Here is a 26,357-nt window from a genome sequence, read left to right on the forward strand (position 1 = left end):
ACATTTTCATTAACAAAAGCACAACGTTCACTCAGATTCTTACCCATCTAAAGACTTCATATCTCATATACCTGGATAAACACTTAAATAGGATACAACCCTACTCTGTTTGGAATTGGAATATGCCTTTTCATATGCAGCTCTCCGTGCTGTGTAGTCACAGAAAGTAATGAGTTCAGCTCTCAGGGTGCCAGGGCAGCTGGAGAGCAGAGTTCTGTGCTCATGTTGCTTGCACAAACACACAAGTTGTGTTTCCCACAGTGGGATCCAGGGACCCCTGAGGTTCTGCAGCTTTTTTATCCTGTAAAACACAGAGCCAGCAGATGATGCTGATAGGGTGGAGGTGTTTGGATTCTGAGACTGTTTAAGAATTTCAGGAGAAGGCACAGTCTGAGAGGAGCTGGCAAAGCAGGCAATTATTTGTGGTGGGAGGATATGGGAAAAACAGCAGATGTCTGTAGATACTACAAAGGAAAATAAACACTGTGGAAGAGCAAACTTATGTAGAAAAATTTATAAGGGGGATTTTTAACAAAGGATGTTTGGGAAACACTCCATTGGAGTTAAATATTCTGGGCAGCACTTATGAAAGGGGACAAATTCTTACAGCCAAAATGACCTTTATACTGAAAATCTTCATTTCTCTGTTTATTCCATCCTGTTCCATTTAACAAACTTGTATTAGACACTTACTATGTGCCAAGAATTAGACCTCCTTGCATCCTTCCTACCAGTCATATACAGATGCATACATATACACACACTCACTTTGAAGTTCAACTACCATTTGTAATAACTGGAAGCCCAGAGGACGTCAGCACTGAAAGTCAAAACAATTCGCTCACTATGGCAAGCTGAAATTAAAAAGCAACTTCACAGGATGAAACTTGGAAAATGCTTGAATACTGAGGTGTTTATTTGGATTGGCTTTTCTGGACTTGCTGATGGAGGTAGAATCTTGCTGACATATTACATCATTTCTGTTGAAAGGACTTTGAATGGTGAGATTGACTGCACCAGATTTTCTTTTTACATAATTGTATAGGGAAGTTCCAACTGTTGGAAGGAGATACTAAGTGGGGTATGGTATTTTCTCCAGAAAACACAAATTTTCTGAATTTGAGATTATGATGTTATTTCCAAGTGCTTGTGTTGATTCTACACTCTTTGCTCAAGGCTCTAGTATTGTTTATCTTATTTTCATTCTATTTTTATTTCCTGGGTCTTCACAACTGGAGTTCTTTGGCTCCTCCTTCTCAAGACTGCAATGCTATGAAAATAATCACCTCAGAGTTCAAACCAACTAGAATGATGTAGAATGTTAACTTTTGTGGCCAGACTCACTTACACTGTCGACCCGATTTTATCTTTTAAGGCAACATGTACACCACCATTGAGAGCCAACTCACTTAAACTAATTAAGATTTCAGACCCACAGCACTGATATTAGAAAGATGTTTCATTATACATTACAAGGTGCGGAAAGGACTTCCAACTCTTGTCATTGAATTGTTTTCTTCCAAATCCCTGGAGTGGCTCAAAGTTGAATGTATTTTACCTAAATTCAAAGAGAAAAAGTAAGTTTGGAGTAATGTAATATATTTAATATATTACATCATTAGTTATACTGAGCATATATGATTTGGGGAGTTTATCTCCACTTGAGCAAGGGTGGATGAACTGTTTTCACCTGGAGGCTTTGGCACAGCAAGAGACGAGGTGCCCAGGATGCATCACTGCTGAGGCTGGGGGAGCACAGAGGGCCCAGCAGCTCTGCACCACCAGGGCTGCACTTGTAGGTGTGCTCTGTGGTTCTCAGGTGGCTCAAGGTGGTGACTCAGTGTGGCCTAAATATAGTAGAAGAGCCACCGCAGACTCATCCTCTTTTGGGAGCAGACTTGTAATCTTTGCAGTAGGTTAGAGGGGAGTAGATTTTCACTGGCGTGAGAGAAGCCTTGACTTGCTGTTGGCCCAGAGCCTGGGTGACGTCATCAGTATGCACCACCTGTTGAAGGACTGAGAGAGAATCCACGGGCTCTCTCCGCAAGAACAGGAATCACGTGCACCCCTCCTCCTCGGCTGGCTCTTCCGCTTCGCAGGCCCGACCCCTCATCGCAGATTTTCTTGCAGCTGGGCTTAGTAACAGGAAGTTTGCTGTAGAAATGAGTCAGTGAACCCACTGGCCTTCCCCAACGATACAGCACGACTGTATCAATTTTCAAGATACAAATGGCCATCAGAATGCGGGGAAAATCCCCTTCCAAAAGAAAACTCAAAAGCCAGATGGTAAACTGACTCTTTGGGTTCTACCTGTAAAAGAAGTTAACTCATTTTTTGAGCATTTTCAATTGCTACATGTCTCATGGCAGCCAATACCTGGAAGGTATTTTTCTAAGCTCCTCTTGATATGATAAGCTGGGGCTCACTTGCCATATTTTTTCCCAGGTAGACTGTAAGATCCATGAAGAAAGGAGCACTATCTTTTTATGACTGTATCTCCAGGGTCTAGCATATATCCAACCCGAAATAAAGACTAGATTAATATTTGTAGAATAGTTAAATAAATATGAATAATTAACTACATAATATCAATGAAAGGGCTAGGCTTAAGCCCAGGTTTATATATCTCTAAAGATCACCATCTTTCTGTAATACCAAGGAATTTGCTCTAAAAACCATTAATTAATTATAATAACACAATTATTATGATTTCCTATATTAGTACTGTATCATGGTTTCACTCTTTCTGTTAAAAATAATAAAAAATAATGTTAATTGCATAATTTCTATTATTTCTAGATTGGATAAACATGCAAAGGTAGTTGTTGAAAGAAAGCAATAGGATTTTAATATGTATTCTTCATCACCATTTATTTGATACCCTCTGGCCTTGGAATTGGAATTTAAAATATTCAGAATTCCACTGGCTATTAAATACTCCAATCTGGGCATTATTAGGTCAAAATTTCTGGACCGCCCTGTGAAAGACAGACTTTTTTCATTAAGAAGCAAACAGTCAAACAGACGGTAGTGACTTTTTTTGGAAATCAGAGGATGTGTGGAGGAGGGGGACCTTCCTTCCACCAAAGAGTCAATGCCCGCTAGAGATGCCCAGGCTTTTCCCCCTTCATTCAGCTTTTCCTTCCAGTCCTACCCTTCAATGCTCCAAAGTTGCAAGATGATTAAGAGCTCTCATGGACCATTTAGGGGTTGTGTTGAGCTAGGTTGTAATTTTTTATTAAAAAAAATTTTTTAATCTTTTTAATGTATTTATTTTTATTGAAGTATAGTCAGTTACAGTGTGTCAATTTCTGGTATACAGCATGTTTCAGTCATACATATACATACATATATTCATTTCTATATTCTTTTTCATTATAGGTTACTACAAGATATTGAATATAGTTCCCTGTGCTATACAGAAGAAATTTTTTTATCCCTTTTGTATATAGTTGTTAGTATTTGCAAATCTCAAACTCCCAATTTATCCCTTCCCACCCCCTTTCCCTCCAGAATTTTTTAATTTTTATCAATCTGACTAACTTAATAGCACTCTAGTAACAGAAAGCCATGATTTGACCTCAGAAGACCAATGTTGAAGTCTTGTCTTTGCTACTCACACAGCCTAACCTTGGAAAATGACTTAAACCTCTGAGCTCCAGTCTCTTAACACACACACAAAAAGGAATGACAGCTGCCTCCCTAACCTCCACAGCTCATTGACTAGCTCAATACCTTTATTAATATGAAAATACCTGTGAGCAGAAGACATTACACAGCTGTCAGTCTCCCTCCCTTTCTCTCTTTCTCTCATTCCCTTTCTCTCATTTAGTTGCCTTACACAACTTATTCCATCCTGGGGTAAAGGATTGGCACAAAACAATCTCACAAGAAATGCCCTTCAACACCAGCAATCTCATCGTCCTCTTCAGTTTTCAGCCCTTAGGTATACAACTCATCTAACTGTATTTGAAGGAGAACAAGACTTCCAGTTTCTTTTCTACCTAAATATATGTGTTTTAGCTGAAATCCCTCGTGCAGCTTTTTCTGGCTCAGTGGCCATGACTTCTCTCCTTGTTATGACCTTCCTCCTCATTCCCAGCATCCTCCATGTCCACGTAGAAGAGCCTCCTCCCCAAATTGCTTCTTAGGAGATGGAATTATATGGACTGATGGTAGCCTCTCTTGTAAACCCATCCCCATGTCACCTACTAGCTCTTTCTAGTTTCAAGACTAAGATATAAAAATTGAGTTAGTGTGAGTAATATGAGAGTCCTGGAGAAATGTGGGCAAATTTCTCTATCATCCTGAGCCTCCTTCTCATCTGCCTGATAGTGATAATAATGGTATTTGATGGTTGGCTTGTTGGCAAAGTGAATGAGATAGAGCATATGAGGGATAGCACATAGTAAGTACACTATATAGTTGTTACTATTATTAAAGGGGGAAACGCTCTCTTTTGCTGGTTCATGTGAAATCAGAATTAATTTTGATATCTTATTATTGTCTATGTTTTATTTCCCATCATTTTCACCCTATGTTGCCCTTAAAGCCACATCAGTCTGTTTGCTCTTTTTTTTTTTTCACTTTGATTAAAAATAAGTATGATTTTTGCTTTACTTCTGGTACATAAAGTTCCAAGGCAACTTAATATAACAACACGAACATTGAACGAAAAGTTGTGAGAAGCTGCTTTTACTATTTATGTGCTCCTTTAAATCAAAAGAACAAAATGTAAACTATTTTTTTTTTTATGTCATGTCCTGTGCTTCAGGCTCCTTGGTGCCTCAGAAAACATGAAAGAGGCTGATTTACAATCGCTTTGGGCAAATTGCCTGTGGAATTCTGAGGACAGGAAATGAAAAAAAAAAAAAGTGTAGCACACACCCCTGGACATTCCGCACAACATGTAGAATAAACAAACAGGCCCCAAAAGGAAACCCAAAGCTCTTGGTCTTCTGTTGAGGAGCACCATGAAGGGCCTTTGGGAGAGCCTATACTGAGAATGATGAAGTGCTGGAAAAATCCCTCAAGAAGGGTGAAGTAGACCCTGATTAAAGAAAATCCTTTCCCCCTTGTGTCTAAGGGATGGTGAGTCCTTTTACTTTAGGTAAATTCTGTTCCCTGCATCGGCGTTATGAAAGAGGAGTGCCACGTTACAGACCTGTACTTCCCTGACCTCCACAGGCATCCGGTTCTCTGGGGAGCTTGTTGGGATGACTGATTCAGGAAATCTGGGAAGAGCCTGAGAATCTGGATCCCTCACAAGCTCCCAGGTGATGCAGCTGCTACTGATCTGCGGGCCACAGTTGGCTCTCAGCCACCTTCTGTAACAAAACCGTTGGTGGTAGTTTTCTACCCCCTTGTCTATAGTACAGTGGTCTTCAGCTCACGGTGGTTTTGGACCCACTGGAAATTAGCAGTATCTGGAGACATTTTTGATCTTCCCAATTCAGGGGGGACAACTGACATCATGTGAACAAGGGCCAGGGATGCTGCCAAACACCCTACAATGCAAGGACAGCCCCTCATAACAAAGAATTTTCTGACCCAAAATGTCAATAGTGCCAAAGTTGAGAAATCCTGCTGTAGAAGTGCAATTTGGTATATCTCTCATATTTAAAATAATCCATGAAAGTGTTTTTGCTTTAAAGGTAACTGTGGGGAAAGAGTAGGAACGTGTACTATTTAATTTGGAGTAGAGAGTGAACAGTGTTTAAAACTGTCTTCAAACATATGAAAGGCAATTAAGCAGAAGATGGTAACCAGCTGTTCCCTATCATCCTTGAAGAATGAACAGGAAATGTGCATAAATGGACCTGTGCTACCCATCCGTTCTTTTTCTGCATCTTCCACGCCAGCCAGGCAAATCTCTCTATGATCTTGCAACCATATTTGTCCTGTCCTGTGTCTTATTACTTACAGAGACGCTCCCAAATCCTGGGGACATATTTCCTTCTCACTGCCAAGTCACATCTCTCCCTCTCCCTAAAAATCTAACTTGAAAATTTCCATCTCCATAAAGTAAGTCTTCCTTAACTAAGATGTAACAGAACTAAGTTCTGTCTACAACTGGCACACTTTCTCCTTCAACGTGTAGTCTTTCACTCTGTGTTATTGCCCATCTGTGTACGAGGAACTGTGCTAGATTTTGAGAAGGGATAAGAGAGATTGAGTAAAAGAGTCCCTGCCTTTAAGAATTTTCCAATCTAGGGGGAAAAAACTCCCACACAGGTAACTACAATATAGATTGTATTTAATAATTATTTCTATTAAAGATTTTTTTAAAAAGAGTGCTTAGTAGTTAAAAGATTATCAAAATATAGGTATTTATGCATCTTTTTATGAAGAATAATTTTCTCTAAGTTATATACAATTTTGTGCATCATAGAAGTATTTAATATTGTTACCAAAATTTAAAGGTTATGAATTAGAGCATGAAATGAATTAGAGTCTGAATTTAGACTATACTATGGAAGAGTTTACAGTGAATAAGGAAGGAGAATTTTTCTGTTTACATGTAGTTATATATCTTGATTTTAACAAAGGAGAGTGAATTTAATCACCTTCTGAATGTGCCATGTGATGTTCTGTGATTTTATAAAGGCATACTCTTTGGGAAGAATCCTTAGTTACATCTAGGAGGGGAGTACCTTGGAACATCACAAGTATGCTTTAAAAACCAGTACCAAAGATGGAATTTGGCACCATTCATTTGAGAGAATTTGTCACCATCCAGAACCTTTGCAGGAGAGAGTCTCACCTATAAAGGGTTTCCATTACCTGAGCTACAAAGAAATTAAAGAGATTTAACCGTCTTTAGAGATATCATCTGATTTAATCTCAACAGCAGCCTATGAGGTTGTCAGCACCAACACATGAGGAGACATTAGTGTATGAGTACAAGCTTCCCCCCACTGTTTGATTCGGAGAGACACAGAGCAAATCTCAAGCCTGCGTAGGAAGCAGCCTCTGGATGGAGAGCATCACCTTGCCTTCCCTTTCGAAACAGAGAGGAGAAAGCTTTCTCTCCCAAGGCTTTAAATGGTGATGGTTGTATCCTCTGTAGTCAGAACGGGAAAATGAAGCTGTTTACATTTCATGAGTGGCAATGGTTTAGTGTTGGGCTCACTACTGGAAAACTGTCTGCAGCTGCATTAGTCATATGTGAGCATGAGTTTCTGCCAGGCCCTTCCCACACACTCTGAAATCTTTAGTTCTGGGAATGGTACAGATACTAAATTACTACAGGATCTTATTTGAATGTTAATACTTGTGTTTTTTAAAATCATTATGTTGATTTCTAGTCAGTAACACAGTTAATATTGTGCACCCTCCTTGTAGTTCTCGTTTTTTGAGCATCATTGGTCTTGTTAATCAGCACACAGCTATGAGTGGTAACCTCAAAAATGCCTTCATAATTCAAAACATAACAGAATCTTTGTTAACTCCATGTAACTGGACTTTGTTTTCCCTCTTAAAGTTGTTCTAGGCTTCTGCGTATCATTCAATGTTGATGTGAAAAACTCAATGACTTTCAGCGGCCCAGTGGAGGACATGTTTGGATATACTGTTCAACAATATGAAAACGAAGAAGGAAAATGGTATGTCCATGGGTTTTGTTGTTGCTGTTGTTTTTTTCTTTAACAAGATAATGGACAATACTATTTAGCTGCAGTTCATTTTATGAATGAGACTTAGAATGAATCACGTATGGTAGGAAATGCAGTCTGATCATTTGGTAATGGAAATTGACAAAGCAAAGAAAGGAAAAATTCCTTGGCAGTATTAAAGGAAGTGGCTGGTGATTTTTGCTGAAGCCTGGGTTGACCTCAGGGAAGGTCCTTATCCAAAATAGCCATTGTTCTGTAAATTGTGTTATTCTGGCAACGAGTTCTTTAATTGTTCTCATTTTAGAGTAGCTGGACTTCAGCAGGAGGGGTTGGGAGGCAGATGATCACTGTCTTTATATCACTTCCATAGCATAATATTGGGCCTATATTTTTGGTGTTTTACTGATCTGAGCTTGGTCTGTTATTTATAATGAGTCTTACTGAATTTCTTTTACACACTTTGAAATGATTTAATATTGGTTAAGTTCATGTCAGGTGTGATTTTTAAAGCATGTTTAACTTTTGAAAATGACACAAAATTAGTATTAGAGCTCTTTTGCTTTATATTTAGCAAATGTTAATGAGTTTTTTTTTAATTGAACCTTGTAGAAAAAGAGAACAGGAGTTAGTTAAGCTTTCTTTCAGTTTAGTAACAAGCTAAGCAAGCCCATTTTTCTACTAACTATAATAATGCAAACAAAGGGATGTTCCTCTCCTTGGAAAACATCACTCTACTATAGCTCACAGATGAAAAGATGTGGCTTTTCGTTATTTCATTTTGTCTTCTAGACTTGCTTAATTTGACAATAATTCCCTACATACTATCACAGTAAGCATTTGAGTTCTAACATTTTCTAAGTACAGATATTGCATCCTAGGTGTAAACCAGAATCTGTGTGGGTGCTTCACTCTTCTACTCTCCTTATAAATAGCTCAGATGTGAAATCTAACAACAGAGTATGGTTTTTCCCCCACATATATATATATATATATTTTTTTTTTGAAGTATAGGCAGTTTACAATGCTGGGTCAATTTCTGTTGCACAGCACAATGCTTCAGTCATATATGAACATACATATATTTGTTTTCATATTCTTTTTCACCATATGTTACTGCAGGATACTGAATATAGTTCCCTGTGTAGAGTAGGCGTTTTTATATTCTCTGTCCTTCCATCCTATACTCTCACTTCACCCCCCCCCCGACTTTTGTAAGGTTAGACGGATGAAGTCATCCTTCTGGATACCAACTGTATTCTCTTAGGCATTATGCCTGCAGTTCGGGGAGTTCTACCCATGTGAGTAATGGTGAGTGGGCCAGCTGGTCATGCTTCTTTTTGGGCGCAAACTAGTAAATTGAAACTCAGTGTGTGTTCTTCTTAGAAAGGTTAAGTTTTACATAAAACACATATAAAAGTTAATTTTCATTAATTCCTAATCATTACATAAATTTTAAAGAGGAATATGATAAATAGCAAGCCTTAATGAGTTAATCCACCTACTTAAAATGAACTGTCTTTCTAAAAGATAGTCAAATACAGTTGACCCTCCCTGTCTGGGATTTTGGTATCCACAGATTCAACCAACTTCAGAAACTGGAGATGCGGAGGGCAGGCGGGCTGACTGTACTACACCATTTCATATAAGGGACTTGAGCATCTGCGGTTTGGTATCCAGTGGGGTCATGGAACCAATCTCCTATGGATACCAAGGGACAAATGTATTGTTAACATATGTTGTGAAAGTCTGGTTCTCATCTTCCAACATGAGGAAGACCTGTAAGCTTCCTCCCTCATCCAGTTCTGTCTCTCTGACATTAGGACAGGCTGATAGCAGAAGTCCTTAATTATCAGAATGAATCTTAGTAGAGTAAGAAGGGGTTCATATTTCCTCATGGAGCCTTAGTGCATCCACTTGATATCTTCCGTTTCTTTCCATCCTTTATTCTAAGAGTCCAGCCTGTTACGAGATTTCCAACCTCTAAATTCTTAATCCCCCTCTTACAAAGCACCAGAAGGCAAAGAAATGGGAAACCGAGAAATCAGACCTGAATGGGGCCTTAGTATCGTGATGAATTTCCTTCTCATAGTCACTCTGTCTTTGAAGAAGGGAACGTGTAGATGAGAGAGACAGCCAGACCAACACTTAGAAAGAAACAAAAGAGTGCATAGAGTGGATAGTAAGAATATGGTTGAAAAAAAAAAGTGCTCCTAATGGACTGTCTGAATGAGTCTATACTGAATTGAACTTTAGGAAAACCATTTAGAATTCTATATACATGCATGAGATGTTAATAAGAAGATGTTAACCTTTTGAGATTAGAGACTGTGTCTCATACGTCTTGCATCACCCGTAACATCCAGCCTGCTTGTCGCTGTACAAATGTTCATTGGTGGGTTAGAGGTTTTCTTCCTTCAGCCATAGCATAAATGTGGACCAATCAAGCAACAAGTAATACATCCTATGTGTCTGGCATTATACTAAATTCTGTGAGAGATTTAACTATAAGACAAATATGTAAGTTTATAATCTAGTAGAGGAAGTATATGAAATAATTAGTAATAAAGAATAGTGTTAATCAGTGTGGCATGGACTAATCAATGGGAGTTCAAAAAAGGAGGAAGTGATGCTTGATTCTTGAGCTGAGTCTTGAAAGATGACTTACTTTCAATAACAGAAGAAGAAATGTCACTCCAAGCAGGGAAGCTACATAAACAAGGGCATAGACTTGAGAATAAGTCAGCATGTTGGTAAGCAAACAGGCCTGACATTTGGATGACAGAAGGGAAAGGATAATGGCAGACCTTAAAAGCCAGACAAAGGAGCTTGTACCTAAGTAGAGGGTGTTGAGAAGCCATTATAGGTCTTTTTATGAAATAACCTGTGCAATTAGGGAATTACATATAGATTGGATAGGAGAAAGGAGTGCCTGAAAGCTAGGAAATCTGCAAGCAAGCAAGAGCAGCACTCTGGGGCTTAAGAGATGAGGCCCTTGGCTAGATTGGGTGAAGTGCAATGAAAAAACAGTGTGTCCGAGATAAATTTAGATGAATAATTAAGTCTTTGTGGAAATTTGGGAATGGCAAATGAAGGTATTGGGATGATTCAAACATATTCCAAAGTTTCTACACTGAATTATTGGGAAGTGGGTAGTCATTTAGAGATAGATGTGCAGGAAAGGAAAACCAGTTTTATCAGGAAGTTGATGAGTGTGGTTTTAAACAGGTTGAGTTCAAGATAATGTCTAGGTAGCTGGAAACTCCAAAGTGGAAAACACATAAGAGGGAGAAGTTAGTGTATTAGGGAAAATGTTTAGAAGCAAGAACTGGTTTTGGTTCCCACTTGCAGCCCTGTGCAGTGTCCAGCATCTGGCACAGGGCCTTCAACATAATGTGCTCTCACGGTTATTTGTTGGCTGAACAACTGAATCTAGTTTAACTTCCTGTTCTCATTGATGAAAAAAACAGACACATAAAACATAAAAGTTAAAAGTGACTCCCCCATGACTATTAGAAAAAAATATTTTTGGTAAGGATGTGGAGAAAAGGGCACATGTGTACACTGTTACTGGTGAGGTAAACTGGTGTAGCCACTATGGAAATAGTGTAGAGGTTCCTCAAAAAATTAAAAATTGAACCAACTACTTCCGGGTAAATATCCAAAGGAACTGAAATCAAGATCTTGAAGAGATTCTGCACTCCCACGTTCATTGTGGCATTATTCACAATAGCAAGACTTGAAAGCAATCTAAGTGCCCATTGACAGATGAATAGATTTTTTAAATGTGTCATATACATACAATAGAACATTATTCTGCCTTAAAAAAGAAGAAAATCTTTCCATTTGAGACATCGCGGATGAACCTGGAGGACATTTGCTAAGTGAGATAAGCCAGATGCAAGACAAATACTACGGGATCCCACTTACATGAGGCACCTAAAATAGTCCAACTCGCAGAAGCAGAGCATACGGTGGTGGGTACCAGGGGCTCAGAGGCAGGGAAAACAAGGGGGCAATAGTTAAAAGATTCAAAGTTTTACTTAAGCAAGATGAGTAAGTCCTAGAGATTTACTGTACAGCATAGCACCTACAGTTAACATACTATATTGTATACTTAAACATTTGCTAAGAAGAGAGATCTTGTGGTAAGTGTTCTTATCACAAAATAACAGTAATAATAACAGCAACAACCACTAAAGAGGGCAGGAGGAAACTTCTGGAGGTGATGGGTACGTTTATGGCATAAATTGTGGTGATGGTTTTACGGGTGTATTATCTCTAAACTTATCAAGTTGTATACATTAAAGAAGCACTGCTTTGTATATGTCACTCATTTAATAAAGTGTTTTTAAAGTGACTTCCCCTAGGGAAATGCAACTATTTGGGGCCAGAGCAGAAAATAGAGCTCGAGTCTCTCCAATCCCAGTCTAGTGCTGTTTTCCTTATTAGAACTATGTTGAAAAGTAAATCTTGATTACAACTATCTCTGCGGTATTAGACTTTACCTTTTAATATATGTGTGAGAGTTTGTGAGCCTTCGAATGTATACATGGATGTCAGATACTTTGATTCCCTTTTGACTTTCTGTATTTATAATGATCTTATGGAAAAGGTGTGAAAAATCAGGGAAACAAAACCAATGTGGCCAATTGAATTTAAAAGTAAGCCAACTACAAAATCTCAATGTCCAAATCTTTAAGGATGGCATGGTAGCAACATATAATTCTAAAGGGACCGAGACACTGGTAATGCCAAATAAGTTTTAGTAATATGTTTGGATATTCTATGTTTATAAAATCATATAAGATGCAGACTTACTTTAAGAAACGGACCTTGAAATAACTTACATATTTGGGAGAATATGGATTTTGATAGGTGGGCACCTGCATAAATCATATGTACTGCTCACATTTGGAAGCTCAACAACCTCAGATTTTTAAAAAAATCATCCTGACCCATCTTCCATCTTGACTGAAGTATGCCTAAAGAAGGAGTACTTGGTCCCTAACAAGTGCAGTCTGTGTACTTGAAAAGCATTACTTTAAATCTTTGGAAAGAATAAAAGTTAACAAAGAAGGCAGCCTATGTCTCCTTTACCTTTCAGAAGTGTCCAACAGAGTGTAACTTAACTTTATATCTTTGGCTCAGAAACCACATGTTTTCTCAGTAGCAGAACACATTACACTTCTTATTAAGACCAGCCGTTATTCATTATGGTTAGCATGTGCTGAAGCATCCAAGAAATTGCAATGTGGTTCAGAAAAAGTCATAAAGAACACAATTGGCTTAATAATTTTGCTTTGAAGAAAGGAAATTCAAATGTGCTTAACATTGCACAAGCCTCCCAGATTTAATGGTAATCACCAGTGTGGCAGGGTCTTGACCAAGTGGGAAAAAATGAGATGTTGGCTTGAGACTTTCCACTCTCTGTTGTCCCATTGCTTTCTTCCTTCCAGCATGTGCTTCCACCCTTTTTATTTCTATTTAAGCATCCATTCTTGGGGGCTTCAGTGACTTCAGTGGGCCTGTCTCTTCAAAGTAGATCTTTTTTATGATGCGGATACCTCCGTAGCCAGTTCTCAGTCCAATATATATCACAATGTATTGGCTTCATGAGTTTTCGTTTAGGACCCTGCTTTGTGTCAGGTAAGGTTTACTAGTGGGCTCAGGTGATTGATGCCCTGTTTCCAATGCATGTATGTTTTAAATAAAGCCTATTCAAGCTTGGGGAAAAAAGACTTTTTAAAGGTTCTATCAAATTTTCTTTTATAGATTTTAATATAATATTTATTTTAAATTGTTTATTATATCTTTTGAGGTTGAACTTTCCTCTTTGTCAAACTTGTCATTTCTTTGGCTCACCTCATTCCTACCCCAGTACGTTTCATGACCGAAAGCACAACAGCTAATGGGGCCACTGTATAACTTCATTCCATAGGATGGCCACACACTTACTCTGTTTATTATGTTTTTAATGGCTGGCAGGAGGTACTTGGTAGAGATTTTGGCTTGGACATCAAGAAAGCGTTAAGTGAAAAGCCTGTTCATGAAATAATGTAAATATGAGACAACAGTCTCCAAGAACTATCTTTTACAGAGGAAAAAAATATAAATATGAAACAGAGAAGTCAGAGGCCAGCTACCCTTCAAATAAATATAATAATGATCATATTGACAAAAATGACTGTTATGAATACCAAACTTCTCAGTTTTAAAAATTTTACTGTAATTGGAGCTTTTTCGTGGAGAAGAGATATTTCTCTCACTTTGAGGACCTTTGAGTTCATCAGGTAATTCTCTAGCAATCAGTAATGAGATCTGGAACTTTCTTTAATCCTCTTAATCTGCAGACAAGTCATTTTAATAATGTCATATAAAAAGCAAAATTTTAATATAAATAAAATTTAATAAGTTATGTTAAAATTTAAAGTAACAACATCCATAGTTTATGAAACAATGTGCTTTGGGTCTTCATATTGACCCTGTGTGTTGGGTGACTATGACTGTCGTCATCCTCATTTTCTGGACAGGAAGCTGGGACTCAGAGGATGAATTCCCAAAGGTTTAATACAGCAAGTACGTGACAGGGCCAGGATGTGGAACCCCAGCCTTTTGCCTTCAGCCAGTTCTCAACAACAGGGATTCTCTGGAATCTTGACCTGTGGAAATGCCTCCTTTGTCACCCAAAGGCAAATATATCATTCTGCTTAAGCAAAATATCCATCCTCTAAAATGAAAAAAAAAAAAAAAAGACTTCACAATTAGGACCTCTTAGCTGGTCATCTGAGTCTGAAATTCCCAGGTCTTCCTTATTCAGATTCTTAGAGCATTTGATGCAGTCATTATTTATTCAGTACATGTTTATTGAATGCCTGTTTTGTACCTGGCACTGTTATAGGCACTAAGGATATGTGAGTGAACAAATAGCTGAAAATTCCTGCTATTGTGGAGCTTAAATTCTATTGGGGAGGGACGAACAGAAAATAAACTTAATAAACAGGTAGGTTATAGCATATGTCAGATTGTGACAGTGATAAGTGATATGAGAAAAAAATAGAGGAGGTTAATGTGGCTTGAGAATGCTGAAGATTCCTGAAATCCCATAAACTCTATCTGATACTTTTCTAGGATCATGTCATTTTTTATGCAGCTTGGGAAAGTGAGACTTTCTGAGGATTAAGTGGTGAGATATATGTTCTTTCCAGAGCTGCGTGTTTGATGTCAGAACAAGTAGCTCCTAGGAAAATACACAAAATTGTTTCATGTCCTGTGGCCTGCTAACCCATTCTGTACCATTGATCCCTAATCTCAAACTCCTTGTCTCAGTCCTGGCCTGCTACAGTCTACCATCTTCTGAGTTCTCATCAGTCTTTACTTATCCAGATTACACAATAGGCCATGGTTCTAGTTCTGTATCAGGTTATTTCCAATGATTACCATACTCTCAGGGTTTTGTGTTGCCCTGGAGTTCAAATATAAACCCTAGACCCTTTCCTCCAAAGTTCACTACTTGCCAATCTCAACCTTCCTGCTCCAGGTTATCCAGAAGCTTTACGCTGTGTTCCAGTCACCCATACTTCCTTGTCACCTCTACTTTCAGCCCTCGTGCTTCTGTTTCCACACTTTTGCCTGGGCTAGCCATGATCTCTCTTCCCTTCTGCCTTATAACTCACAATAACTTTACTATTAACGTGCTGTTCAGGACTCACTTGTTATAGACTGCGACAGATTTTCCCCAGTTAATGATTTATATCCCCCAGCTAATTAGTACTCTTCTACTCACTTACAGTTTGTTGTATTCAGATGATGGAATCTTAGAATTGGAAGGGTCTTTGGAGGCCTGTCTTACATCTACAGTAGAAACATCTTCCAAAACGTCCCCGGCCAGCTATAACGTACTTCATTTAACCTGAGGGGTTGTGTGTCCAGCCTGTGTATGCCTTGTTAGTTTAAATAGTCATTACTCTCCACAAGCCTGCCACACTGCTACCTCTTCCCCTAAATCTCACTAGATGACTAGAGCCACTGTTTTCTAAAGAAGGAAGGAAGAAAAGGAGGGAGGGAGGGAGGAAGGAAGAAAGGAAGGAAAGAAGGAAGGAAGGAAGGAGAAATGGGACCTGCAAGGCCTCACCTCAGAAGTCACCATATTATATCTGCTGCATTCTATTTATCAAGCAAATCTCAATTTCAACAGGAGGAAAAATAGATTCTAACTCAATAAAGGACAATGAGGGACAATGTCACATCACACTGGTGCACAAAATTCCAGACCAGCTACCACACTTACAAGCCTCTGGATACTGGACCATCCAGAGCCCTGCCTGGGGAACCAGTGGGCTTTCCTCATTTCAGAGACACAATTGTCCCTCTGGATCCACCCCTTCTACCCGCTCAGGGAATTCTACTTACTCTCCTGGGACATCAGCCTTTCCCCTGTTACTGGTTCTTATTAACCATTATTTTACCCTATCCAGGTTTCCCCCATAAGCAATTTAAATCCGCCTCAAGCCCTTAATGGTTTGCTGGGAAAAGCCAAATCTTCTCTGTTTTTAGCCAAGTTACTTAAAATGAAGTCTGTTCGATTCCCACGGCTCTCATTCTTGATATCCTTTCCTTCTCTGGCTCCTGTGACATCACTGTTTTCTGATTCTCCCTTTCCCTCTCTCATCACTCCCACCAATTTCCTTCCTTCACTCATCAAAATCTTGTGCTCTTTTACCCTGTGTGTCAGCCGTCGGCTGTCTTCTTCTCTGCATGCTCTTGAGTTGGTGGTATTCACTCTTGGGCTTCAGCCATGCTCACAGCATGCTCATGTATGTTCCATGCGGTTTTTGAGATGTTCCCCAGCAAGACTGGGCCCAGAAGCCTGCAGAAGTAACCCTTATCAATGCACTCTTTATTGGCATTTCTTCCTTCTGTCATTTCCCCTGCCTCCACATTTGTGCATACTTGGAACTGCCTCCCTGAAATCTATCTGGAGCAGTATGCTTTGGGGGGAATCCAAGCAAAGACAGCTTATATTTAAACATTTCTGGAATTGGTTATCCCTTCTTTTCTACTTCCTTAATTCAGATGCTCCTTTCTTATCTGGATTACTTTAGGTATGCCTCCCTTCACTCTCTGAGTCTAATTTTCCCCTTTTCCCAATTTATTCATGACACTATGAGTAAAAAGTTTTATAAGTCAGAGTTGATCATGTGACATATCTCTTTAAAAGCTTCAAATAGTTCCCATCTCTCCCCTCCATATAATAAATCCATGTTTCTTAAGTGGACAATAAGAATGTGTATAATCTGGACCCTATTTACCTCACCAGGTTCAAGTTCTACTCCAGCTACACTGAGCTACTTGAACTTATCAAAAGAGCAGGCTTTGTCCCTTCTTGCTTCTAAGACTTTGCTGAAGTTGCACCAAGTTCAGACTTATTCAGTATTGTGTAATACATTTGTATTTTTCCTTCTTCCTTAAGTTATAAGCAATCTAAAAAATTGTTTTATCCATTTTATTTTTTTTTTTTACTGAAGTATACTCAGTTACAATGTGTCAATTTCTGGTATACAGCATAATGTCATGCATATATATATGTATATTTGTTTTCATATTCTTTTTCATTAAAGGTTATTGCAAGATGTTGAATATAGTTCCCTGTGCTAGACAGAAGAAAGTTGGTTATCCATTTTATATTCCTAGGGCCTGGCATTAATGCTGAGAATGTAGGATGTCCTTAATAAACATTAATCAATCTATCTAGCCTCAACTTAAATGCTTTCCATAACACATTCGTTACTTTTCTCCAAACTGTTTTAAGCTATAAAACTAGTTTAATCAATCACATTACAAAAGGTTTTGAAAATATTGGGGGAAAAAAACCCTAAAGCCTAACCATAACTTCATTAATACAATTTTTTTTTGGTGTACTCTCTTTAAATCTTTGTTTTACGTAGATACAGTTGTTCCATCATGTGAAAAAAAAATAATAAAAAGAACCAACACTTAGCACATGCTATGAGCCAAATACTGTTTTAACTCATTTAATGTTCATGATGATCATGTCAGGTAATTATTCTTATTATTTCTATTTTACAAAGGAAGGAACTAAGGCACTTTAGATAATTGGCTACTACTAAACCTGTATAGCTAAGTAAAGTAAAACCATGATTTGAACTCACAAAATCTGGCACAAAGTTCATGCTATATTTTATGGAGAGGATTAAATTACTTAGTACCTGGAAAGCACTTAGAACTGTGTCCTGTATGTGGTATAAATTCAATAAATCCTGTCTATTATTATCATTGTTATTATAATGAGTACATTGAATACAATTTGGCATCTTTCACTTCAAATTGTAATAGGTTTTCAATAAATTAGGTAGGTTTTTTACCTTAAATTATGTCATAATTTTTAATCCTATCATGCAATCTTATTAACTATTGTTTTTTTATGGCTGTGCAATATTCTATAAAATTACTGTACAATAATTAATTAGTTTTACTGTTGATCACATTTATTTTAATCTTTCATTATTATATATACCACTATAAGCATTATCTTTATGCATTAAGCTTGTTTCCTTTAATTTAGGTCATTTCTAGGATAGATTCCCAGAATTAAAAAGTATGCATTGAAGGGTTTGAACATTTTTATGGTTATTTATGGATATCAGAAATGGCTTTGCAAAGGCATTATATCACACTTATGTTTTAGGGAGTCTGTTCAAGTTGATATTTGCAACTGTTATAAAACATGTCCATTAATACTAGCTTTGCCCAAATGACTTACACAAAATAAATTCCATCCCATTTCAATATGACAAACTTTCAAATTTTATAAGTTTTAAAAAGGCATGCCTGATCCACCTGCACTCCTTTACAACCTTTCAACTCTCCTTTAGACTTCTTTTTTTCTCCATGCTAGACATCCCCAACTTTCCCTCGAACATCTCTGGTGTGAAAAAATTAGCAGGCTCTTAACTATCTGAGTCATAACCTCCTCCACATTCCATTGTGCCCATGTCCCTCTTAATTTGGAGATTCCAGACATGGCCTGACAGCGCAGAGCACAGAGGGGCTATCACTTTCCTTGACCAGGGCATCTATTTCTAGCAATGCAGCCAAAGGTCACATTAGCATTTTGGCACTAAAATTCACTCTTGGCTCACATTTGCTTGCTGTCAACTAAATCCTCCATGACTTTTTCACATGAACTCCTATTAAGTCAGGTTTCCCACATTCTGTAATGATGTAGATAATCGTATGCAGTTAAGTGAAGTTATTTGTATAGGTTATTATTAAACTTTAGTTTAGGTTTCTTGTTTCAGAATGTTAAGACACTTCTGAATGCCCAAATAGGTATATTGATTTACTTGATGGGTAAGTACCTTTAAGCTTTCTATAGCTCTTTCAAGTCATTAATAAAGATAGATGCTAAGCCAATCCCAAGTGGGTCTTATGGTACATAATTAGAGTCCTTTGGTGGCTAGCAATCAGTGCCTTTGGATATAGGTATTTAGACAGCAGTGAATTAGCAGCTGTGGATCCCCCAAGTAACTTAACACTCAGCCTGAAGTGTTCCTGAAGATATCATAGGAAACCTTGTTAAATGGCTTGCTAGCACTGAGATAAATTGTGACTATATATTTTTTTCATTAATTATTATTAGAGCGATTTTATAATTCTGCCCAGAAAGACAGTAAGTGATTTTAACCTGAGTCTTGTAACTCTCCTTATTTTCTAAGTGCTTACAAACTAACATATACTAATATTAAATTTTATGATTTAATGTTTATATTTCCTAACTTCTGTGTGAAATTATCAGTTCCTCATGGGAAAAAGTCATTTACACTTCCGTGTGTGTTGTAACTAACACAGCAGCAGGTTTAACCAATAACTATGATTTCAGTCTCCAAATTTAAAAAATATATTAAAGTAACATATAATACAATAAAATAAAATACTGTCAGGTCTCTCTCCTACACATTTTATTTTTTTTTTAATTTAAATCAATCTGCAATTTGGAGAAGACACTTTGCTTATTTTAGAAAACATTAAATTACTAACTGAGGATGACTATCTAATTATGTCTCTGGGAACTACTGTCAGCAGTCTTAGAACTAGTCGTAAGTAACTAAAATAAAATGTCTCTCATTATTCAGAAATGTTAATTGAGTTATTTAACTTCCAGGGTGCTTATTGGTTCTCCTTTAGTTGGCCAACCCAAGAAGAGGACTGGAGATGTCTATAAGTGTCCAGTTGGGAGAGGAGAATCATCACCTTGCATGAAGTTGGATCTACCAGGTGTGTAAAGTCAAAATGTCAAAGTCTGATCCTAAATTATGCCCGATATTCTCACTGAAAGTAAATTTCAACCATCTCAAGAAAATATTGGAAGTGATCTATAAACCCTCTTCAGTTCTTATCATTCAAGTTTACATAAAGTGATGTTTTGGTTCCTTCTGTCCTTCATGTGCTTTAGAAATTCATCATAGGATATCTGTAGATTTAGAAGGTCTTCCTAGTTTTATGACTTGTAACTGCCTCGATTATTCAGAATCCTTTATAAGCCAGTGGTAACATAAAAGAACTTTTCCAAATAAACCTATCCATCACATTTCCTCCACAAAATTTACCTTAATGTTTTTTTTTTCAAAGAGAATAGTACAAGAGGAATTGCAATAGAGAAACTTAATTTTTAAAAAGAGACTAGCACAAGATAAATTTATACTGAAGCTATATATATATTTGATGGAAATATCACTGTAGTTAGAACATGACTAGAAAATTCCTACTAGAACTCTCTGGAAATTAGAACCCTGTCAGTGTTCTCTAAAATATTAAGAACCATGGAAATGACTCATCCTTTGCAGGTTTTTTTCAGTTTCAATTTCCTATTTGTTTGTCATGAACATTTTTCCTTTACATTCATGAGCATAGTTATAATAGCTGCTTTAATATCTTTGCCTGATAATTCCAACATCTGGAATATCTCAACATCACTTTCCACTTATTCCCTTTCTCTTAGGTTGGGTTACATTTTCCTGTTTCTTCTTATGTTTAGTAATTTTGGATTGTATCCTAGATTAAACCCTTGAGTTAGAAGTGTGGAGATTCTCAATCTGTTAACGTGCCTTCAAAAAGTCTTAACTTTTTGTTTTTGCAGGCAATTTACTTGGCTGAAGTCAATTTCCAAACTGCCGTGGAAAGCAGTTAAAATATTTATTCATTTCTTATGATGTTTAGCTGGGCTGTTTGAAGTTTGCCCTGCATATGCACAGTTCAGGTCATTCAAATATTTGGGAAGAACATATATGTACATATTTGAGCTCTCCCTTTGGAGCTCAATGTTCCAAGATACCCCCTTTCACTCTGCATTGCTGTCACTGCCCCATTTCCCATTCTCTGTTTCTTCCAGACAGGAAAACTGCGTTCTAGTTGGGGTTTAGCCACTGACTCAGGCCTTCCCTTAGGGGCAGACAAACAAACAGAAAAAACAGGAAACTCATCCAGTGCTAATCTCTTCTTACGAGTACAGACTGCTCTCCAGTTTCAGCCTGCTTTTTGTTGGTTTCTGGTGCCTTCAGATGGTTGTTTCATACATACTTTTTCCCCCTTTCCCAGAGTTTATAGTTGTTATTTGCAAAAGAGTTGTTCTGATAGGAGCTGCTCCTCCATTACTGGAAACTGGAAGACAGCTTTAATATTAGCATGGAGATTTTAGCTGCATCAAGAACAAGAGGGCGGTTTCCACTGTAGTTGTTAACGTGCCAGGAATGCTCACCCTGGGTCAACCCAGGTATAAACCTGGTCAACCCAGGTATCTCTAATCAGAGTAAGGTGCCATTGTGACTGTTCAGGAATCTCTGTCTCCATTCCCCACTTTGTATCTATGTGTAATTTTATGGTAAGAAAAATTTCTAGGCATGAAGACGGAGACAAATCTTTCTTGAACTAGAGTTTTGCCACTTTCAGATATGTTAACGCTCCACGAAGCAGACTTCAGAAGCTTTTGCTTTTCCTGTCCAATCTTTGTTTTCTTTTTTAATGTGAGGAAGTGGAACTTCTTTTTGCCAGGTTGGCATGCTGTAGGGCCCAACATTCTTATTTGTAATATCAAATGTAGTCCCTTCATGTGTTCTTTTGTTTAAACTTCCTGACTGCTGTTCTAATCTTGCCCCAGTTTTCTTTGTAACTCTTATGATGTCCCTATGAAGGTGAAATTAACCGTCAAAATCTTGTGTTTGAGTTTTCTTTTTCTGGTCTTCTCTCCATTTTCGTTCTTCTCAGAAATCATGTTTCACCATTGGTCATTTCTAACATGTACGCATATCATGTAAGTAAATGTATAAGTTTACTTTATATCTACAGTATTATGAGACTAAACATTTTATATATTTTAATGTGTAGCAAAAAATATGCAAAAGGCTATCCTGCATTCTCATTGCCCTGATAGCTGTGCATTCTTTTACAGGTCAGCAAAACTCTTTGAGACAGTGATCCAGACAAAGTTTCTGAGTCAAAAGCCAGGTTTTCAGCCTTAATTTGTTTATTATATTCCCTAATAATACTTTGGAGACTTTTTAGTTGAACCAAAAGAATGTGCTATGGTATGAGCAAAGCAAACAGAATGTTTTAATAAGACGACACTTCATTTTACTTTGTTTTCCACCCTTATAAAAGTTTGTTCTATTTTTAGTTAATACATCAATTCCCAATGTCACAGAAGTAAAGGAGAACATGACATTTGGATCTACTTTAGTCACCAACCCAAAAGGAGGGTTTCTGGTAAGAAAAGAAAGAGTAACATAGTTAATGAACCAAGAATTCTATGATTATAAATCTTTATAAAATTTATTATATAATTTTTGATCTTATGGTTTTACTTTTTTTAATTTTTAAAAGGCATGTGGGCCCTTATATGCCTATAGATGTGGACATGTGCATTATACAACTGGAATCTGTTCTGATGTCAGCCCCACATTTCAAGTCGTGAGCTCCATTGCCCCTGTACAAGGTATGGATTTTATGCAATGTTCTTACAGTGTTTGAAAAGCATAAGCAATGAATGAGACATATGTATACACAGGAGCATACCAAAAAGCTTGAAATATTTTCTCAGCTACCAGCATTACCAACTTAGGTAAGTATTTGCTTTGCCAATATATAACCAAACCTCCCTACTATTTTTGGAATTGATATTAGTGTAAATAACCTTTACAGAGTCATGTTTAAACATCATAGCTAAAGCTGTCACATTGCTTTTATTTAAAGGATGATTTTCTTCCAGGAAAAGTAACCTCATTTGAAATATACGCAGAATGAGAATTCACAGAGAAGTCATACTGAGAAAATTTCCAGAGATAACTCATACAACGTTCATTAAAATTAAGTAGAGATGGGTTTTACTTGATATTAATCCCAAACCAATTGTTACTGAATACAGTATTTCTTATCACCTTTACTTAATATAGAACTTTTTTTTCTGATTATAAAAGTAATGTGTCCACTCTGTAGAACATCAACTCATCTTTAAAATGAGCTTCTTTCAGCCATGAAAACAGTTCATATACCTCTAAAGAGAGACTTCAAACTCGCACAGTTAACTCTTTCTCTTGCAGAATGCAGCACTCAGCTGGACATAGTCATAGTGCTGGATGGTTCCAACAGTATTTACCCCTGGGAAAGTGTTACAGATTTTTTAAATGATCTTCTAGAAAGAATGGATATTGGTCCTAAACAGACACAGGTATGTGACTCTATGTTTTGATTTCCATTGTCCTAAAGATTAAAATGTATGGATTTTTTAATAAAGAAAAATATTCTGAAAATAAATTAATCAATAAAGCTAAAATTCAGGATGAACTTTATCTTCTATATCCCTGTTCTTATTCCTGAAGAAAGGCACATTCCTGGCAGACTGTGTTATTTTTCTAAATAGAAAACTACTGTGAAAACTGCCATTTCCAATGCTCTTTGAAAATATCCCCTATAGATCTCTATAAAATCATAATTTAATTCTTAATTATAAAAACAAGTGTAGCTACCTTTGGTAATACACATACGTACACCTATGTGTATATATACGTGTGTGTATTTATAGTCCAATTTCAATGTAGGTGTGACAGACATTAAGGTGGTCAGACAACTTTTTCAGTGCAGCGTTTCAGAATTTGTAGAAACTAATTGGACATCCCAAAGAACCCATGATATCGGAGTCTCCTTTCTCCTATTGTACAGATAAATTAGGATTTGACCATAAGATACTCCTGAATGTCTGTTTTTCTCTATATTTAATAATTCCTTTCCTTAAGTAAAAAGCAAATGATCCTGGCTTTAGCAGCAGTAAGTTGAATAATTGGGAAGTTCTTCCTCCCCGGGAGTCTCTATTTCTAACACATCCCCCTTTCTTGCCACTAAATGAAATGAAACTTCTCACGTGGCTCTTCCACTGTAGACACTGCATTTCGGTTTAATCAATCTAATGTTCATTAACATTATATGGATGCATGGCTTAAAATGTAGAGAAGACACAATGGATAACAGGCAAATTAAATGTGAAAGAGAGGTCAGTGCCTGGAGGGCAGGAATTAGCACTGGCATCAGAGTCAGAATGGCTGTCACAGAGCCTGCGGACTTCAGGAGAGCACCAGAGACGTTACAGCTGCGCGCGCAGTCCAGTGTTCTGTCCTTTGTCTCTGAGGGCTCTACTCTTGGGAAAATTTCTGAGGCACTGAAGAAGTTGTCTGACCACATTAATGTTTGTCACACCTACATTGAAATTGGGCTATAAATACACACACATATATATACACATAGGTGTATGTATGTGTATGTCCATCTATGTATACACATACATACATCTATGTATATTCATGCCTATGTATATAGACATACATATCTGTGTTTATATATTTTGATATTTTTGTATCTGTGTGTATATTTTTATCTTTATATTTATTTAAAATACATAATATACAATTTATATAATATATATTTAAAACATATTTTATGATATATATGTATCTTACATTTTCGTAAAAGGATGGTAGTAGAAGATTGCAAATTAGAATTCAAACTTCAAAGTGAAATGTCATACGACTGTACTCCAAGGCAGATTAGATCTCTTTAGGGAGCTAGTTGAGGTTTTATGTCTGTCCTACATGACAGCACAGAACCTCTTGAAATCAGAGCAAAATTATTATAAGAAAATGGACTTTTCCACATCACAAAATGTTAATTTTCCTGGATGTGAGCCTCTTATCCCAAGTAAAGTACTGGAAGTTTGGAGAGGATATTACCTCTTTTCTTGCCATAGGCTGTCCGGTGGCCTGCATCCTTTAAAAGAAGGCTCAGAATTGTAGCTTGTCCTCTTTCTGGTCCATGTTTTTCCCCTTCTGAGGACTTCTTTCCCTTCCTCCTTTCTTCCTTTCCCCTATCCTTCTTTTCCTAGGGAATAAGATTCCACAGAGCCATAAAATTAGAGCTAGAAGTAATCTGAAAGGTCATTTAGCCCCAAATCTCAATTGATGGAGGGGACACAAGAAGCTACGGGACTTATTCAAGGTCCCTTGCTTGTTGTGGCAGACCCAGACACACAGCTCTCCAACTGCAGTGCAGCCGTCTTGCCTTTCTGAGACCTCTTCTGCAAAAGTTTCAGAGCCAGTCCCATCTGCTGTCCCTAAACAGTGGTCTCTAGTCCTTTGTCCCTGTCCTCCCTTGGCCAGCCCCCTGGATGGAAGCAGGCCAGGCCTCTTGGCCCTCCATTGCCTGCACTGACATACCTGAGATCAAACGGCTGGTCACAGCTCTCCCCTCCCTTACCACGATGTGTGTCTCCCTTTCACCTGTTTTATCCACCTCATCTTACCTTCTTATCCAGTCCTTTCTTTCCAAAGCTAACGATAGTCTTGGAATATTTTTAAATTTGCAATATTTTTAGTCATCTAAATATTTGATTTTACTTTTAAATTCGTCTATTTTACTATAAAAATTAATTTACGGGTAGCTATTTTTGAAATTAATGTAGCTGTTACATGTTTGAAGTTGCTCCACAACTTTCTGAGGAAAATCTACCAGGTTACTTTAAAGTAATAATCATTGCTTCAGTGCAAATCTGTGCCAGTGACTCAGTTTTGTAAAGAAATAGATGAGAATCAATTGCTTATTTGCTCCATTCATTCTGCTGCAGTGTTGATGTTTCCATCTATTAGAACTATAATTAATTTTATGTTTCAGTAGTGAGAATCCCAATAGAGGAGCTATTCTGTCCAGCACCAGCAGAATTCCAGCCTGCCAGAGTAGGCTTCGTGGAGTTATATGTCTTTCTTGGAGGAAACAGTGACTCTATTCAGAGGAACAGGGGCCAGCCTTTGGGGTCCAGATGCTACCAGTGAATGGGAGGGACACAAACTCTGAGAAGAGTCAGGTCAGGTTTTTTGGCTCCCGGTCCCCGTTCCACAGAGAGGATGAGTTCAGAATGCAACCCTGTGCACTGAGTCATTTCTAGCAATGGCTGACTTCACCTAAGGGAACCCGCTTCCTAAAGAGAGAGGGGAGCTGCTTAAGTTGCTGAGTTTTTATGTCACAGTTTGCTCGTATCATTTTTAGTGGAGCTTAGCTAGACTCATTCGTTCATTTATTCAGATGTCTTTTCCTGAGGGTTTACTACATACTGGGCTATGTGCGAGGGCTTGGATAATTGTGGAGAACAAGACAGACAGTGGCCTCTGCCTTCATGGAGCTTCTGTATAA

At 37.6% G+C, this 26,357-nt stretch overlaps 1 protein-coding gene across 2 annotated transcripts in view; it reads left to right on the forward strand.

The window, feature by feature from the left end:
* The window catches only part of ITGA1 (integrin subunit alpha 1), a 152,864-nt gene that overhangs the window by 44,931 nt on the left and 81,576 nt on the right, over positions 1–26,357 (forward strand). For both annotated transcript variants that reach the window (XM_032471957.1, XM_006185916.3), the window contains 5 exons: positions 7,484–7,604; positions 19,795–19,907; positions 22,303–22,391; positions 22,509–22,620; positions 23,225–23,352. In XM_032471957.1, coding sequence (XP_032327848.1) covers positions 7,484–7,604; positions 19,795–19,907; positions 22,303–22,391; positions 22,509–22,620; positions 23,225–23,352 — 563 coding nt within the window. The remainder of the gene's footprint in view (positions 1–7,483; positions 7,605–19,794; positions 19,908–22,302; positions 22,392–22,508; positions 22,621–23,224; positions 23,353–26,357) is intronic.

Source organism: Camelus ferus, chromosome 3 (assembly GCF_009834535.1).
Source record: "Camelus ferus isolate YT-003-E chromosome 3, BCGSAC_Cfer_1.0, whole genome shotgun sequence".
Taxonomy (NCBI): domain Eukaryota; kingdom Metazoa; phylum Chordata; class Mammalia; order Artiodactyla; family Camelidae; genus Camelus; species Camelus ferus.